We start from the raw sequence: 14,400 nt of genomic DNA, 5'->3' as shown, positions 1-14,400 counted from the left end.
AATAAATACTTACAGTTTGGATGCCCCTCGTCGGTGTCTTGCCCGGCGTCCATCGGCAGCCTTGTCCGGTCCGGCGTTCTTCTGCGGCCATCGTGGTGTCCTCCCCGCTGTGTTCTTCAGCTGATCCCCCGCTTCCCGCGCTGTGTTTGAAGCACTCCGCCGACATATACCGAGCGCAGTACACTCGGGCAGGCTCGGCTCTCGCGTAAAGGACGTACAGGACGTGACCGCGAGAGGAGCCCGAATCCTGCACGAGTGTACTGCGCTCGGTATATGTCGGTGCAGTGGTTCAAACGCGGCGTGGGAGGCGGGTATCGGCGTATATCGCGCACCCACGATTTTTCCCTGATTTTAAGGGCAAAAAAGTGCGCGGTATACGCCGATAAATACGGTATATATATATTTATTTTTTCCTAGTATTGGCGGCGATCTGCGATTTTTATCGGGACTGCGACATTATGGCGGACACATCGGACACTTTTGACACTATTTTGGGACCATTCACATTTATACAACGATCAGTGCTATAAATAGTCACTGATTACTGTATAAATGACACTGGCAGGGAAGGGGTTAAACACTAGGGGGTGATGAAGGGGTTAAGTGTGTCCCAGGGAGTGATTCTAACTGAGGGGGCTGGGCTACCAGTGACACGAGAGCGATCACAGGGAGCAGTAGATCTCTGTCCTGTCACTAGGCAGAACAGGGAAATGACTTTACATAGGCCCTTCTGCCTCTCCTCACCGCAAATTCAAAGGGACGTACAGGTACGGCCATTTTGCCTACCCGTGCCATTCTGCCGACGTATACCAGCGTGTGGCGGTCGGGAAGTGGTTAAATGACAGAGACCGAATATTGACCAAAAATCCAGAAATAACACATGTTACAAATGTTATAAATTGTGTTGCAGTTCAGTGAGTAAAATAAGTATTTGGTCCCCAAGCAAAACATGACTTGGTACTTGGTGGGGAAACCCTTGTTGGGAAGCACAGAGGTCAGACGTTTCTTGTAGTTGGTGATCAGGTCTCCACACATCTCCGGAGGGATTTTGGTCCACTCTTCTTTACAGATCTTCTCTAAATCCTTGAAGGAGTTGTAAAGTCAGAAGGTTTTTTATCCTAATACATTCTATTGCATTAAGATGAAAAAAAAATCTGTGTGTAGCAGCCACCCAAGCACCCCCTAATACTTACCTGAGCCCCGTCTCTCTCCAGTGATGTCCACAAATGTCTAAGCCAGGGATATGCAATTAGCGGACCTCCAGATGTTGCAAAACTACAATTCCCATCATGCCTCTGCCTTTGGGTGTCATGCTTGTGGCTGTCAGTCTTGCTATGCCTCATGGGACTTGTAGTTCTGCAACAGCTGGAGGTCCGCTAATTGCATATCCCTGGTCTAAGCCATCCAGGACACTCCTCCTGGTTGGCTGAGACACAGCAGCAGCGCCATTGGCTCCCGCGGCTGTCAATCAAAGTCAGTGAGCCAATCAGGGGAGAGAGGGGGCCGGGTGAGTCTGAATGGACACACGGAGCTGTGACTTGGCTTGGGTGCCCCACATAGAAAGCTGCTGACTGTGGGGGCACTCAATAGGAGGGAGGGCCCAGAAGCAGCAAAGAGGGACCAGAGAAGAGGAGGATCGGGGCTGCGCTGTGCAAAACCAACTGCACATAGGAGTAAGCATAACATGTTTTTTTTTTTTTTTACATAAGCCTTTACAATCACTTTTAGAGCCGGTTTACACTGGGGCGGCACGACTTTGGGAGCGACTCGGCAAGGCGACCTGAAGACGACTTCAGAGGCAACTTGTAAAATGACTTCTGTATAGAAAGTCAATGCAAGTCGCCCCCAAAGTCGTACAAGAACCTTTTTCTAAGTCGGAGCGACTTGCGTCACTCCTATTAGAACGGTTCTATTGAACAGAGCGGGACGCGACTTGTCAGGCCGCTGTCGCCCCTGGCGATTCGCCCTGCTAATGTTTTTTGGGTGTCGCTTGGCAACACAAAGTTTCAGCTCTCTCCATAAATGTTCTATAGGACTAAGGTCTGGAGACTGGCTAGGCCACTCCATCACCCTAATGTGCTTCCGCTTGAGCCACTCCTTTGTTTCCTTGGCGATATGTTTTGGGTCATTATCATGCTGGAAGACCCATCCATGACTCGTCTTCAGTGTTCTGGCTGAGGGAAGGAGGTTCTCATCAAAGATTTTACAATACATGGCTCCGTCCATTGACCCCTCAATGCGGCAAAGTCGGCCTGTAACTTTAGCAGAGAAACCGCCCCAAAGCGTCATGTTTCCACCTCCGCGCTTCATTGTAGGGAGGGTGTTCTCAGGGTCACAGTCAGCATTTTTCTTCCTCCAAACACGTTGAGTTGAGTTAATGCCAAAGAACTCCATTTTGGTCTCATCTGACCACAGCACTTTCTCCCAATCCTCCTCCGAATCATTTAGATGTTCATTAGAAAACTTCAGACGGGCCTCTACATGTGCTTTCTTGAGGAGGGGGCCTTGGAGGTGCTGTAGGATGTCAATTTATGGCAGTGTTTTGTGTTACCAATGGTTTGATTGGTGACTGTGGTCCCAACTGTATTGAGATCATTCATAAAGCTCCTCCCATGTAGTTCTGGGCGGATCCCTCACTTTTCTCATGACCATCCCCCGCCCCCCCATGAAGTGAAATCTTGCATGGAGCTCCAGACTGAGGGCGATTAATGACTACTTTTGCATTTCTTCCATTTGCGAATAATCGTTCCAACAGTTGTCTTCTTCTCACCAAGCTTCTCGCTGATGGTCTTGTAGCCCATTCCAGCCTTGTGCAGGTCTACAATCCTGTCCCCGATGTCCTTTGAGAGCTCTTTGGTGTTGCCCATGATGGGGAGGATTGAATGGAAGAGATTCTGAGGACAGGTGTCTTTTATACACATAACGAGTTGTCGTTAGGGGAACCTTCTTATATTGACAGGACTAATCTGTGTACCACATGAGCCCCTACTGGAGCCAGTCTGTGGGGTCAGAATGATTGTTGGTTGGTAGGGGATCAAATACCGTATTTATCGGGGTATTGCGCGCTCCGGCGTATAGCGCGCACCCCTAAAGTGGACCTGCATTCCTGTAAAAAAAAGATTTTAGTACTTACAGTTTTGGTGTCTTGCGCGGCGTCCATCGGCAGCCTCGTCGGGTCTGTCTGCGGCTTCAGTGGTGTCCTCCTTGTCGGGTCCGGCGTCCTTCTGCGGTGTCCTCTCCGCTCGATCCCCCCTTCCCGCGCTGAGTTTGAACTACTGCGCCGGCATATACCGAGCGCAGTACACTCGTGTATAGTCGGGCAGGCTCGGCTTCTCTCGCGGTCGTAACTGCGAGAGAACCTGAGCCTGCCCGACTATACACAAGTGTACTGCGCTCGGTATATGCCGGCGCAGTAGTTCAAACTCGGCGCGGGAAGCCGGGTATCGGCGTATATCGCGCACCCACGATTTTGCCCTGAATTTCAGGGCAAAAAAGTGCGCGGTATACGCCGATAAATACGGTACTTATTTTTCTCACTGAACTGCAACTCAATTTATAACGTGTTTTTTTTTTTCCCTGTATTTTAGTTTGATATTCTGTCTCTATCATATAAAATACACCTATGATAGAAATTATGGACCCCTAACTTCTTTGTAAGTGGGCAAACTTACAAAATCTGCAGATCAAATAATTATTTTCCCCATTGTATAGGTATAAATAGGCCCTTATGGTCTTCCTTTAAAATTTACATGAAACGGCAGTACATGTTATCTGATCACATAGTATAGAATGAGAATTCATTCATTTTTATATATATATATATATATATTATTATTATTATTATTATTATACAGGATTTATATAGCGCCAATAGTTTGCGCAGCGCTTTACATCAGGGAAGACGGTACAGTCACAATACAGGAGGGATCAGAGGGCCCGGCTCGTTAGAGCTTACAATCTAAAAGGGAGGGTCAAGTGGAGCAAAGGGTAGTAGCTGCGGGAGATGATAAAAATATATATAAATGTTAGGGCTGTACGGCTGCCGAAAGGAGGATTGGCCATTGGCAGACATGGGCTAGCCCAGGATAACCCTTCCTAATGGCATTATGCCTCTTCTTTTTTTTTTTTTTTTTTTGTGTCCTGTGAGGATGGACTTTTTTTCTTTAGCCCTGTTTGAGAAAAGTTGAATTAGATGGACTTGTGTCTTTTTTCAACCTAACTATGTAACTTTGCTAGCATCGCTTTTTTTTTTTTTCTTTCTTTGTTTAAACAATTGCCTGGTGGGGCCATTTTTCCTATTTTTTTATTTGCACTCATGTTAGAATCCTGCATTGTATTCTAGAAATGACTTTAAATCCCCAAACCATTCTATATTTTCTGAAAGCAGAGACCCTGGAGAATAAAATATTGGCAGTAAATGCTTACGTCGAACATGATTTGCGCAGCAATTTATCAAACGCATTTTTTTTTTCAGGTAAAAATGCACTAAAATTTATTTTCATAAAAATGACATCTTTTATGAAATATAAAAGATGAGGTTGGGTCAAGTACCCCGGTTCCAAACATGTCAAGCCTTAGGATTGCGTACACAGAATAAAGCACAAAAAAACTATGGTGCCCAAAATTCTACAACGCTTGAAAAGCCTTTACAGTTTATCAGTTTAGAGTTAAAGCAGAGGTCCGCCTAAAAAAATATTAAAAGCCTGCAAGCTACAAATACCGCAGCTGCTGACTTAAAAAAAATGGACGATTACCTGTCCAGGGTGCCCGCGATGTCGGCGGCTGAAGCCGATCAATCGTTCAGCTCTGTGCCGCCATCCTCGGTGAGGGAATCAGGAAGTGAAGCGCTGCGGCTTCACTTCCCGGTTCCCTACCTGCGCATTGGCGCGAGTCGTGCTGCGCGTCCTCACTGGTCCCCGCTATCTTCTGGGACCTGTGTGTTTCCCAGAAGACAGCGAGGGGGGTTGGGAAGTGACGTAGACTGCAGGGGTCTATTATTATTATACAGGATTTATATAGCGCTTTACAACATTGGGGAAGTACAATTCCAATACAGGAGGAATCAGAGGGCTCGCTCGTTAGAGCTTACAATCTAGAAGGGAGTCTATACCTGGAAGTGGGAGCAAATACCTGTATTATACAGGTATGTGCACCCCCTCCCCCCTGAAAGGTGCCAAATGTGACACCAGAGGGGGGGGGGTTCCAAAAAGCGGAGGTTCCATTTTTGTGTGGACCTCTGCTTTAACCATTAATGGTGGCACTAGAATTATTGCTCTCAATACGAGGGTTAAAGCCACACTGCGGCAACCGTAGCCGTGTAATGATAACTGAACCCAGTAGTGACACAGTAGCGTGTTTTGCAGGGGTATCGGGGGGAACGAATGTTTCCTGGTCATCGCCCGCTGTAAGTGATACGGATATTATTGGGCAGCACGGTGGCTAAGTGGTTAGCACTTCTGCCTAGCAGCACTAGGGTCATTGGTTCCAATCCCAGCCATGGCACTACCTGCCTGGAGTTTGCATGTTCTCCCTGTGCCTGCGTGGGTTTCCTCAGGGTACCTCAGTTTCCTCCCACACTCCAGGCATGCTTGTAGGTTAATTGGCTTGTCTAAATTGGATCTGGTAACCTTCAGAGCCCTGTAAAATGTATCTGGTGGCTCTAGAGTGAACTTGCCTTAACCCATTGGTAAACAAGGGGTTAATGAAGAATCTTCTGTACAGCACTGCTAGGGCTGGTGTCTTCAGGTTTAGCTATCTAGCACAGCTGTGTTCAGCCTGGTCTTTAGATTGCCATGAGTGGGCCCGTTGTATCCGACATTGTGGGCATAGCCTGGAAGTGACCTTCCATTCTGGCATCAAGTTGGCTGCTGAGCTCTTTGCAGGTCCAGAGCTTTTGGCATTGCCACGGCACTCACTCTGAGTAGGCCAATCTGACTGAACAGCGGGAGCTCCTTCCTTTCCTTGGATTGCAGCACACCTTTGAAATCTCTGCATTTTGATGGTTCTTACTGTGTAAGGGGTCAACGCTGAAGGACTGAGCGCTGATGTCATCTCCTGGGTGGAGCGTCACGAGCGAGCGTGCTTCACAATTTTTCCAGGCATTCGATATCAAAGAAGCATCTTCCTACTGCTGCTCCTGAAACCTCCATCTTTGGTCTGGTCCTGCTGTCTGCCTACAGTGACTGTGGCCACCTCCAGCCATCCAAACCTCACCTACCTGCTTGCTTTTTATTGTTTCAGAGTATCGGAGACCTTGCTTCGTACTCAGAGTTGTATGTTGCATAACTGTCAAACAGTAAGAACACGTCCAATGCCACGTACACACGATCGGAAATTCCGACAAAAAAATGGCTGGCATCTGGAATCGTGATCTTCTGATTTTAGAGTTCATCCCATCTTTGGAGTCTTCCCTAGCTCCCAGAGCGGGTCTCGCAGCCGAGCCGAGGTCTTCACTGTAGTCATACAAGATTTTGTGGGCAAAATTGATCACTCATTTGTTTTCTGCTTTTGACCAAAGAGGTCACAAGCCAATGCCCGTGCTTTCTCCTGTAGATTCTGTATCTGATCTTGGCAGTGTTCATTTCGTTGACTAAAACATTTTAGTCGACTAAATTAATACTATTTTAGTCGACTAAAATAGGACTAAAACAATTGAGAGGACTAAAATAGGACTAAAACTAAAATGGCATTTTAGTCAAAAGACTAAGGGCTCTTTCACACTGAGCGCCCGTACAGGTCCGTCTGTCAGTTTTTTTTGCGGACCTGTACGGGGCGCTCTGTGCTCCTCTATGGAGCCGCGGATGTCAGCGGTGACATGCCTGCTGACATCCGATCCGCCAAAGTGTGACGGAGGAAAAACCTACTTTTCCTTCCGTCTGGCGGATCGGGTGAACACAGACATACGGTCCGTGTTCATTCGATCCCCCCACAGTGTGCGGGGACCGCCCTGTCATCCGCCGGCTTAGCGGGGATCAACGGAGCGATCCCCGCTGAGCAAGCGGAGGTGCACGGGGCGGATCATTACTGATCCGCCCAGTGTGAAAGAGGCCTTATGCCGTGTACACACGACAGTTTTTCATGACGAGAAAAGTGCCATTTTTTTAATTGGTCGTTTGTAGGCTCCAGAGCATTTTTCAACGAGAAAAATGGGCGTTAAAAATTTAGAACCTGCTCTATTTTTTCTCGTCGTTTTTCACGTCATGAAAAACGGTCGTGTGTACACTTTAACGAGGAGGGAAAAAACGTGCATGCTCAGAAGCAAGTTACGAGACGGGGAAATTGGCAAAAGTCAGCCCAAAGGGTGGCGCCATTCGAATGGAACTTCCCCTTTATAGTGCCGTCGTACGTCACCGGGCTTTGCTTGAGCATTTTTTTTTTCACGAATGGGTGTATGCAAGGCAGGCTTGAGAGGAATTGCGTCGAGAAAAACTTTGTTTTTTTTCCATGACATGAAACACGGTCGTGTGTACGCGGCATGAGACTAAAACTAAATTGAAATTTGACTTCAAAACTAATACTGGTCTGTAGTGAATGTTCATACCTCAGTACCATAAATAATAACATAGGAGATTTTTCACTCCAGCCGTATATAATGAGTTTGGAAATTGTAGAGAAATGTTAACTAATGCATTACAATTTAACTACACTCATTAGATTTGATACGACTAAAATGTACTGGTGATTTAGTCGACTAAATACGACAAAAACTAAAAAAGTTGCAGAAGACTAAAATGGGACTAAAACTAAAATGCCATTTTAGTCCTAAGACTAAAACTAAATCGAAATTTGCTGCCAAAATTATCACTGGATCTTGGTACTTGCAACGAGCGGGGCCTCACTTCAGTCCCCTCTCTGCTGAAAACGGGTCACAGGAGTGCAAAATGAATTGCACTCCTGTGATCCATAGGAGAAGTCCAGCCAAACAAGCTTTGGTTATACTTCTCCTTTAACCACTTAAGACCCGGACCAAAATGCAGCTAAAGGACCTTGCCCCTTTTTGCGATTCGGCACTGCGTCGCTTTAACTGACAATTGCGCGGTCGTGCGACGTGGCTCCCAAACAAAATTGGCGTCCTTTTTTTCCCACAAATGGAGCTTTCTTTTGGTGGTAATTGATCACCTCTGCGGTTTTTATTTTTTGCGCTATAAACAAAAATAGAGCGACAATTTTGAAAAAAATGCAATACTTTTTGCTATAATAAATATCCCCCAAAAATATATAAAAAAAAAAATTTTTTCCTCAGTTTAGGCCGATATCTTCTACCTATTTTTGGTAAAAAAAATCGCAATAAGCGTTTATCAGTTGGTTTGCGCAAAATTTATAGCGTTTAGAAAATAGGGGATAGTTTTATTGCATTTTTATAAATTTTTTTTTTTTTTACTACTAATGGCGGCGATCAGCGTCTTTTTTTTCGTGACTGCGACATTATGGCGGACACTTTGGACAATTTTGACACATTTTTGGGACCATTGTCATTTTCACAGCAAAAAATGCATTTAAAATCCATTGTTTATTGTGAAAATGACAGTTGCAGTTTGGGAGTTAACCACAAGGGGGCGCTGATGGGGTTAAGTGTGACCTCAAGTGTGTTTACAACTGTAAATTGTATCTCCCTATAAAAGGGATCACACGATCAATGAAGCTGCCACAGTGAAGAACGGGGAAGGTGTGTTTACACACGGCTCTCCCCGTTCTTCAGCTCCGGGGACCGATCGTGGGACTCCAGCGGCAATCGGGTCCTGGTCACGGAGCTTCGGACCGGGTCGCGGGCGGGCGCCCACGACCGGGTACTAGTACAGGACGTACCTGTACGTACATGTGCCATTCTGCCGACGTATATGTCTCTCTCCTAAAGGTCTGGGGTTTTTTGGGGGGGGGGTTTCTCATGCCTTGTGTAGGGAGTTTTCACAATTTGAACCCATGAATTTTTTTTATTTGCTACCTTGTTTTTCTGTTCAAGTTGTGTGTTGAATATTGTACAATGGTCACATGGGTGTGACAGGTTAGTGTGTAGTGTTTATAGTTACACGTCTGTTCAATAAAGTTAATTGAAATTAAAGTGACATTTATGCCTTTTTTTTTTTTTTTACTTTCTAAACTTGGGACTCAAAGTGGTCCTAAGATAGAGAGAAAGATAATACATTATCTCACAAAAAGTAAGTACACCCCTCACATTTTTGTAAATATTTTCTTCTATCTTTTCATGTGACAACACTGAAGAAATGACACTTTGCTACAATGTTGTGTAGTGAGTGTACAGCTTGTATAACAGTGTACATTTGCTGTCCCCTCAAAATTACTCAACACACAGCCATTAATGTCTAAACCACTGGAAACAAAAGTAAACACACCTCTAAGTGAAAATGTCCAAATTGGGCCCAAAGTGTCAATATTTTGTGTGGCCACCGTTATTTTCCAGCACTGCCTTAACCCTCTTGGGTATGGAGGTCACCAGAGTTTCACAGGTTGTCACTGGAGTCCTCTTCCCCTCCTCCATGATGACATCACAGAGCTGGTGGATATTAGAGACCTTGCACTCCTCCACCTTCCATTTGAGGAGCCCCACAGATGATCAATAGGGTTTAGGTCTGGGAACATGCTTGGCCAGTCCATCACCTTTACCCTCAGCTTCTTTAGCAAGGCAGTGGTCGTCTTGGATGTGTGTTTGGGGTCGTGATCATGTTGGAATACTGCCCTGCGGTCCAGTCTCTGAAGGGAGGGGATCATGCTCTGCTTCAGTATGTCACAGTACATGTCGGCATTCATGGTTCCCTCAATGATCTGTAGCTCCCCAGTGCCGGCAGCACTCATGCAGCCCCAGACCATGACACTCCCACCACCATGCCTGACTGTAGACAAGACACACTTGTCTTTGTACTCCTCACCTGGTTGCAGCCACACACGCCTGACACCATCTGACACCAAATACGTTTATCTTGGTCTCATCAGACCACAGGACATGGTTCCAGTAATCCATATCCTTAGTCTGCAATCAGTTTGCTGAAGACAAGCAGACTTTCTTGTGCATCATCTTTAGAAGAGGCTTCCTTCTGGGACGACAGCAATGCAGACCAATTTGATGCAGTGTGCGGCGTATGGTCTGAGCACTGACATGCTGACCCCCCCCCCACCCCTTCTACCTCTGCAGCAATGCTGGCAGCACTCATACGTCTATTTCACAAAGACAACCTCTGGATATGACGCTGAGCACGTGACCTCAACTACTTTGGTCAACCATGGTGAGGTCTGTTCTGAGTGGAACCCGTCCTGTTATACCGCTGTATGGTCTTGGCCTCAGTGCTGCAGCTCAGTTTCAGGGTCTTGGCAATCTTCTTATAGCCTAGGCCAGTGGTCATCAACCCTGTCCTCAGGGCCCACCAGCAGGCCAGGTTTTATGTATTACCTTGGGGGAGATGCAGTCTAGAATACGGCAATCACTGAGCAGCAAATTATATCACCTGTCATGTATTTCAGTTATCTTGCAAACCTGGCCTGTTAGTGGGCCCTGAGGACAGGGTTGATGACCACTGGCCTAGGCCACCTTTATGTAGAGCAACAATTGTTTTTTTTACCCATTCACACCTGAGACCTTGTAACACTAACACATGACACCGGGGAGGGAAAATGGCTAATTGGGTCCAATTTGGAAATTTTCACTTAGGGGTGTACTCACTTTTGTTGCCAGCGGCTTAGACATTAATAGCTGTGTGTTGAGTTATTTTGAGGGGTTATTCTGGGTGTGAACTGAGACTTCCTCTCTCATATGCGGAAAACACAAGAGTAAGTATCACAGCGGCACTCAGCATTTCAAAGCAGCAATGTATTCTATCAATGAATACAAAGCTTCCTCTGATTGGCTGTCAGAGCTTGTGACATTATCAGCCTGCCTCTCTGACTCAGCCAATCAGAGGAAGCTTTGTACTCATTGATAGAATATGAACGAGGAAAGTCTCCAAAGTTTTATTTAGTGATCACCAACGTTATTTGGATGGTGGAAAAGTGTGACTGTTGTTTTGTATCAGTCTGATGATGGTTTTCCACTACACACCAGTAGGTAGATTCACAAAGAGTTAGGCCGGCTTATCTACAGATAAGCCGACCTAACTCTGAATCTAAGCCAACCTATGTTTAAGTGTATTCTCTAACAGAGATACACTTAAACATATCTAAGATAGGACGGCTTGCGCCGTCCTATCTTAGATTGCAATGTTTTGGCTTACCGCTAGGTGGCGCTTCCATTGCGGCCAGCGTAGATTATGTAAATGAGTTTTTACAACGATTCCCGAACGAACGCGAGCCCGCCGCAGTCGATTAACGTTGTTTCCGTAAGGCCTTAGGCGGCCTAAAGTTATTCCACCTATGAGGTGGAATAACAATGTTAAAGTATGGCCGCCGTGAGGTTCGAATTTTTTACGTCGTTAGCGAATCGGGAGTTACGTCGTTTACGTCCGCATCAAAATCAATAGGCCCGTACGGCCTACTTAGCCGCAATGCGCACTGGGAAATGTAGTCGCCCGGCGCATGCGCAGTGTCAAAAAACGTCAGGTCAAGCCTCATTTCCATACAACACGCCCCCCTCCAAGTCATTTGAATTAGGCGCCCTTACGCCCGCTCGTTTTAGGCTACACCGCCGTAGATTAGCAGGTAAGTAGATTGTGAATCACTACTAGCCTAACTAATTTACGGCGGTGTAGCCTAAAAAGGCTAGGCCGCCCTAAATTAAGGCCAATGTGTGTGAATCTACCTACAGATATCTGTATATCAATAAAATACATTCACTGCACAGTACTAAGTAGGAAGTAGTTCCTGCCTATGTAATGAGCAAATATAACTGACCCATGTACAAATTTTATTGTAAACTGTACAGAAACACCAGGATTGTTTAAGAACACATTATATACATTGTGATTAGATACACATAAAAAAAAAAACTGATTGAAATGTCCAAGAAACCCCCTATTATGTGCATAGAGGCCGGGGGTTGTGCTGATTGAGGATGTCACACAGCTGCTCAGTGATTTTAGGTGTGTAGAATTTTTTTTACAAACCAAATTCTGAAATTCATAAAAACAAAAACATCCTTGTCCGTAGGCCCACTGCTAATTGGTGAGTTCCCATCTTAGCTGAATTATCCAGCTTTTCATTCCTGGTCACTGCAGACATCGCCGATTCCTGCTCCATGGAAAACAGAATATTTTGATGCGTTTGCTTCTCGAAAGTTTAATTTACAATATGTACAGAAGTGTCCAGAGTATCAGCGCTAACGCTTCACAGCGTCCTTTATTTTTTGGATTCTTCCGCTGGCACCACCTCCATGATCATCTGTACGTACATAGTGATTGGCTCTGAAATAAAGATACAGATCTAGTTTAATTGTACAGCTCAGAGAACTGGCAAAGTATTCATGGGCCCTGGGGTAACATGCTTACACTTTCAGGTAAATTAAAACTGGCAAAGTTTTTGAGGACATCTCCCTTATAACCGGGGGGGGGGGGGGGGAACCATCAAACCCCCCCCCAGTCAACGCGGCACTACCGCCATGGCCGGCGGGCTGGCACATACCCCATCTAGGTGGCGAGCTGCAGGCAACGGCTCCTGTGTCCTCCAGCACTGCAGGCGAACCCCATCTGAATATCACTGAAGTCGGATCATCGTCTTAACTGACCCGACTTTGGCACGCGACTTGTGCTCTGGGGATCTTGAAGGGGAACTCCACGCCAAAAAAAAGGCACGTGTTCCCCTCCAAGATCATACCAGGTATGGATTTTCAGGGTAACCCCACCCTTATTCGAGCACGCAGCCCAGCATGTCAGGAAAGGGGATGGGGGACAAGCAAGTGTCTTCCCCCTCTTCCCGACAACCCTGGACGTTTGGTTGTCGGGGTCTGCGGGCAGGAGGCTTATCGTAATCTGGAAGCCCCCTTTAACAAGGGCCCCCCCCACCCCACCCTATGTGAATGAGTATGAGGTACATTGTACCCATTCACCTGAAAAAAAGTGTCAAAAATAAAAACACAGCACACAGGGTGTTAAAGTAATTTATTGAGACAGCTCCAGCATTTCTTTCGACTTCTGCTACCTCCTCTGCTGACGTCTTCTGCCTCCGTCGGTTCTTCTCCGCTGATGTCTTCACCCTCTATCCGCTGTCTTCTGCCGGGTCTCCTCCGCTATCTTCTTTTTCTCTTGCCTGGTCTTCTCCCTATGTTCTTCTTCCGATGTTGACTTGACGCAATCTCCCATTCCAATGCCTGGTGCCACTACTTATATTGACATGGGGTGGGGGTCACTGTGTGATATCATCCAGAGGCCCCACCCCTTATGACGTCACTGCCAGGGGCATAATGGACTGTGATGTCATATAAGGCGTGCCTCCGGTGACCCCGCCCCATGCCAATATAAGTAGTGGCACACCGTGCAGCTGACATTAGAGCGGGAGAGAGAGCGTTGAGTCAACATCGGAAGAAGAACAGAGGGAGAAGACCAGGCAAGAGAGGGAGAAGATAGCACAGGAGACAGCGGACAGAGGGAGAAGAGCCGGAGAGGGCTAGAAGACATCAGCGGAGAAGAACCGGCAGAAGACATCAGCGGAGAAGAACCGGCAGAAGACATCAGCGGAGAAGAACCGGCAGAAGACATCAGCGGAGGACACAGAAGAGCCTGATAGGGGAGAAGAAGTCGGAAGAGACGCCGGAGCCGTCGTAATAAATTACTTTAACACCCTGTTTTTTTTTTTTGCTGTGTTTTTTTTTTTTTACATTTTCAGGTGAATGGGTAGGGGTACAATGTACCCTATACTCATTTCATAGGGTGGGGTGCCCCCATTCAATGACCAATAGGGAGGGCAGGAGCTGGCAGAGTAAAGTTTGGAAACTTCATCTGGCTGTACATCTCATCATTCATAGTTTTCACTGAAGTTGACTCTTTGCTTATATAATTTTTTTCCCATCATATGCTCATTGTAAATTGCCCAGGTTTGTGACAGGTTCACTTTGAGGGTGGTCAAGGCTAGTCTGAATAATTTTTTGGGCAGTCAGCCATTGTTCGGAGCAAATTTTTATACATTTTGGATGCATACACGTGTATACTAAAAGGATATAAAACAGTATTCAAAATTGGTTCAGCCTCAGATCATTTCTTATTTGATGGCTATACTCACTCGTTATCCTCTGTGCCCATTTGACCTTGTAGTGCACAAATGGGAAGTAGACTATGAGTCCGCTGAGGATGAAGATAACGCAGTATAAATAGGCCCACTCTGGCTCATCCACAATGGGTGCTATTACCAGATAGGCAGAGACCAGAACCATCAAAATGGGGATCACAATTGGAATCTGAAAGGAAAGAGCAATGAGTTACAGTCAGTCACATAAAAAAGGGCAACTATGAGGGCCGAAACATGGAG

General features: G+C 46.2%; 1 protein-coding gene across 2 annotated transcripts in view; it reads right to left on the bottom strand.

The window, feature by feature from the left end:
• Positions 1–11,827: 11,827 nt before the first annotated feature.
• The window catches only part of SLC7A9 (solute carrier family 7 member 9), a 50,949-nt gene continuing 48,376 nt past the window's right edge, over positions 11,828–14,400 (bottom strand). For both annotated transcript variants that reach the window (XM_040329457.1, XM_040329456.1), the window contains exons 12-13: positions 14,155–14,329; positions 11,828–12,344 (exon numbers count right to left, since the gene is read on the bottom strand). In XM_040329457.1, coding sequence (XP_040185391.1) covers positions 12,280–12,344; positions 14,155–14,329 — 240 coding nt within the window. In that variant the 3' untranslated portion in view covers positions 11,828–12,279. The remainder of the gene's footprint in view (positions 12,345–14,154; positions 14,330–14,400) is intronic.

The sequence above is a fragment of the Rana temporaria genome, chromosome 11, assembly GCF_905171775.1.
Source record: "Rana temporaria chromosome 11, aRanTem1.1, whole genome shotgun sequence".
NCBI lineage: Eukaryota > Metazoa > Chordata > Amphibia > Anura > Ranidae > Rana > Rana temporaria.
This window is presented reverse-complemented; position numbering and strand designations above follow the sequence as displayed.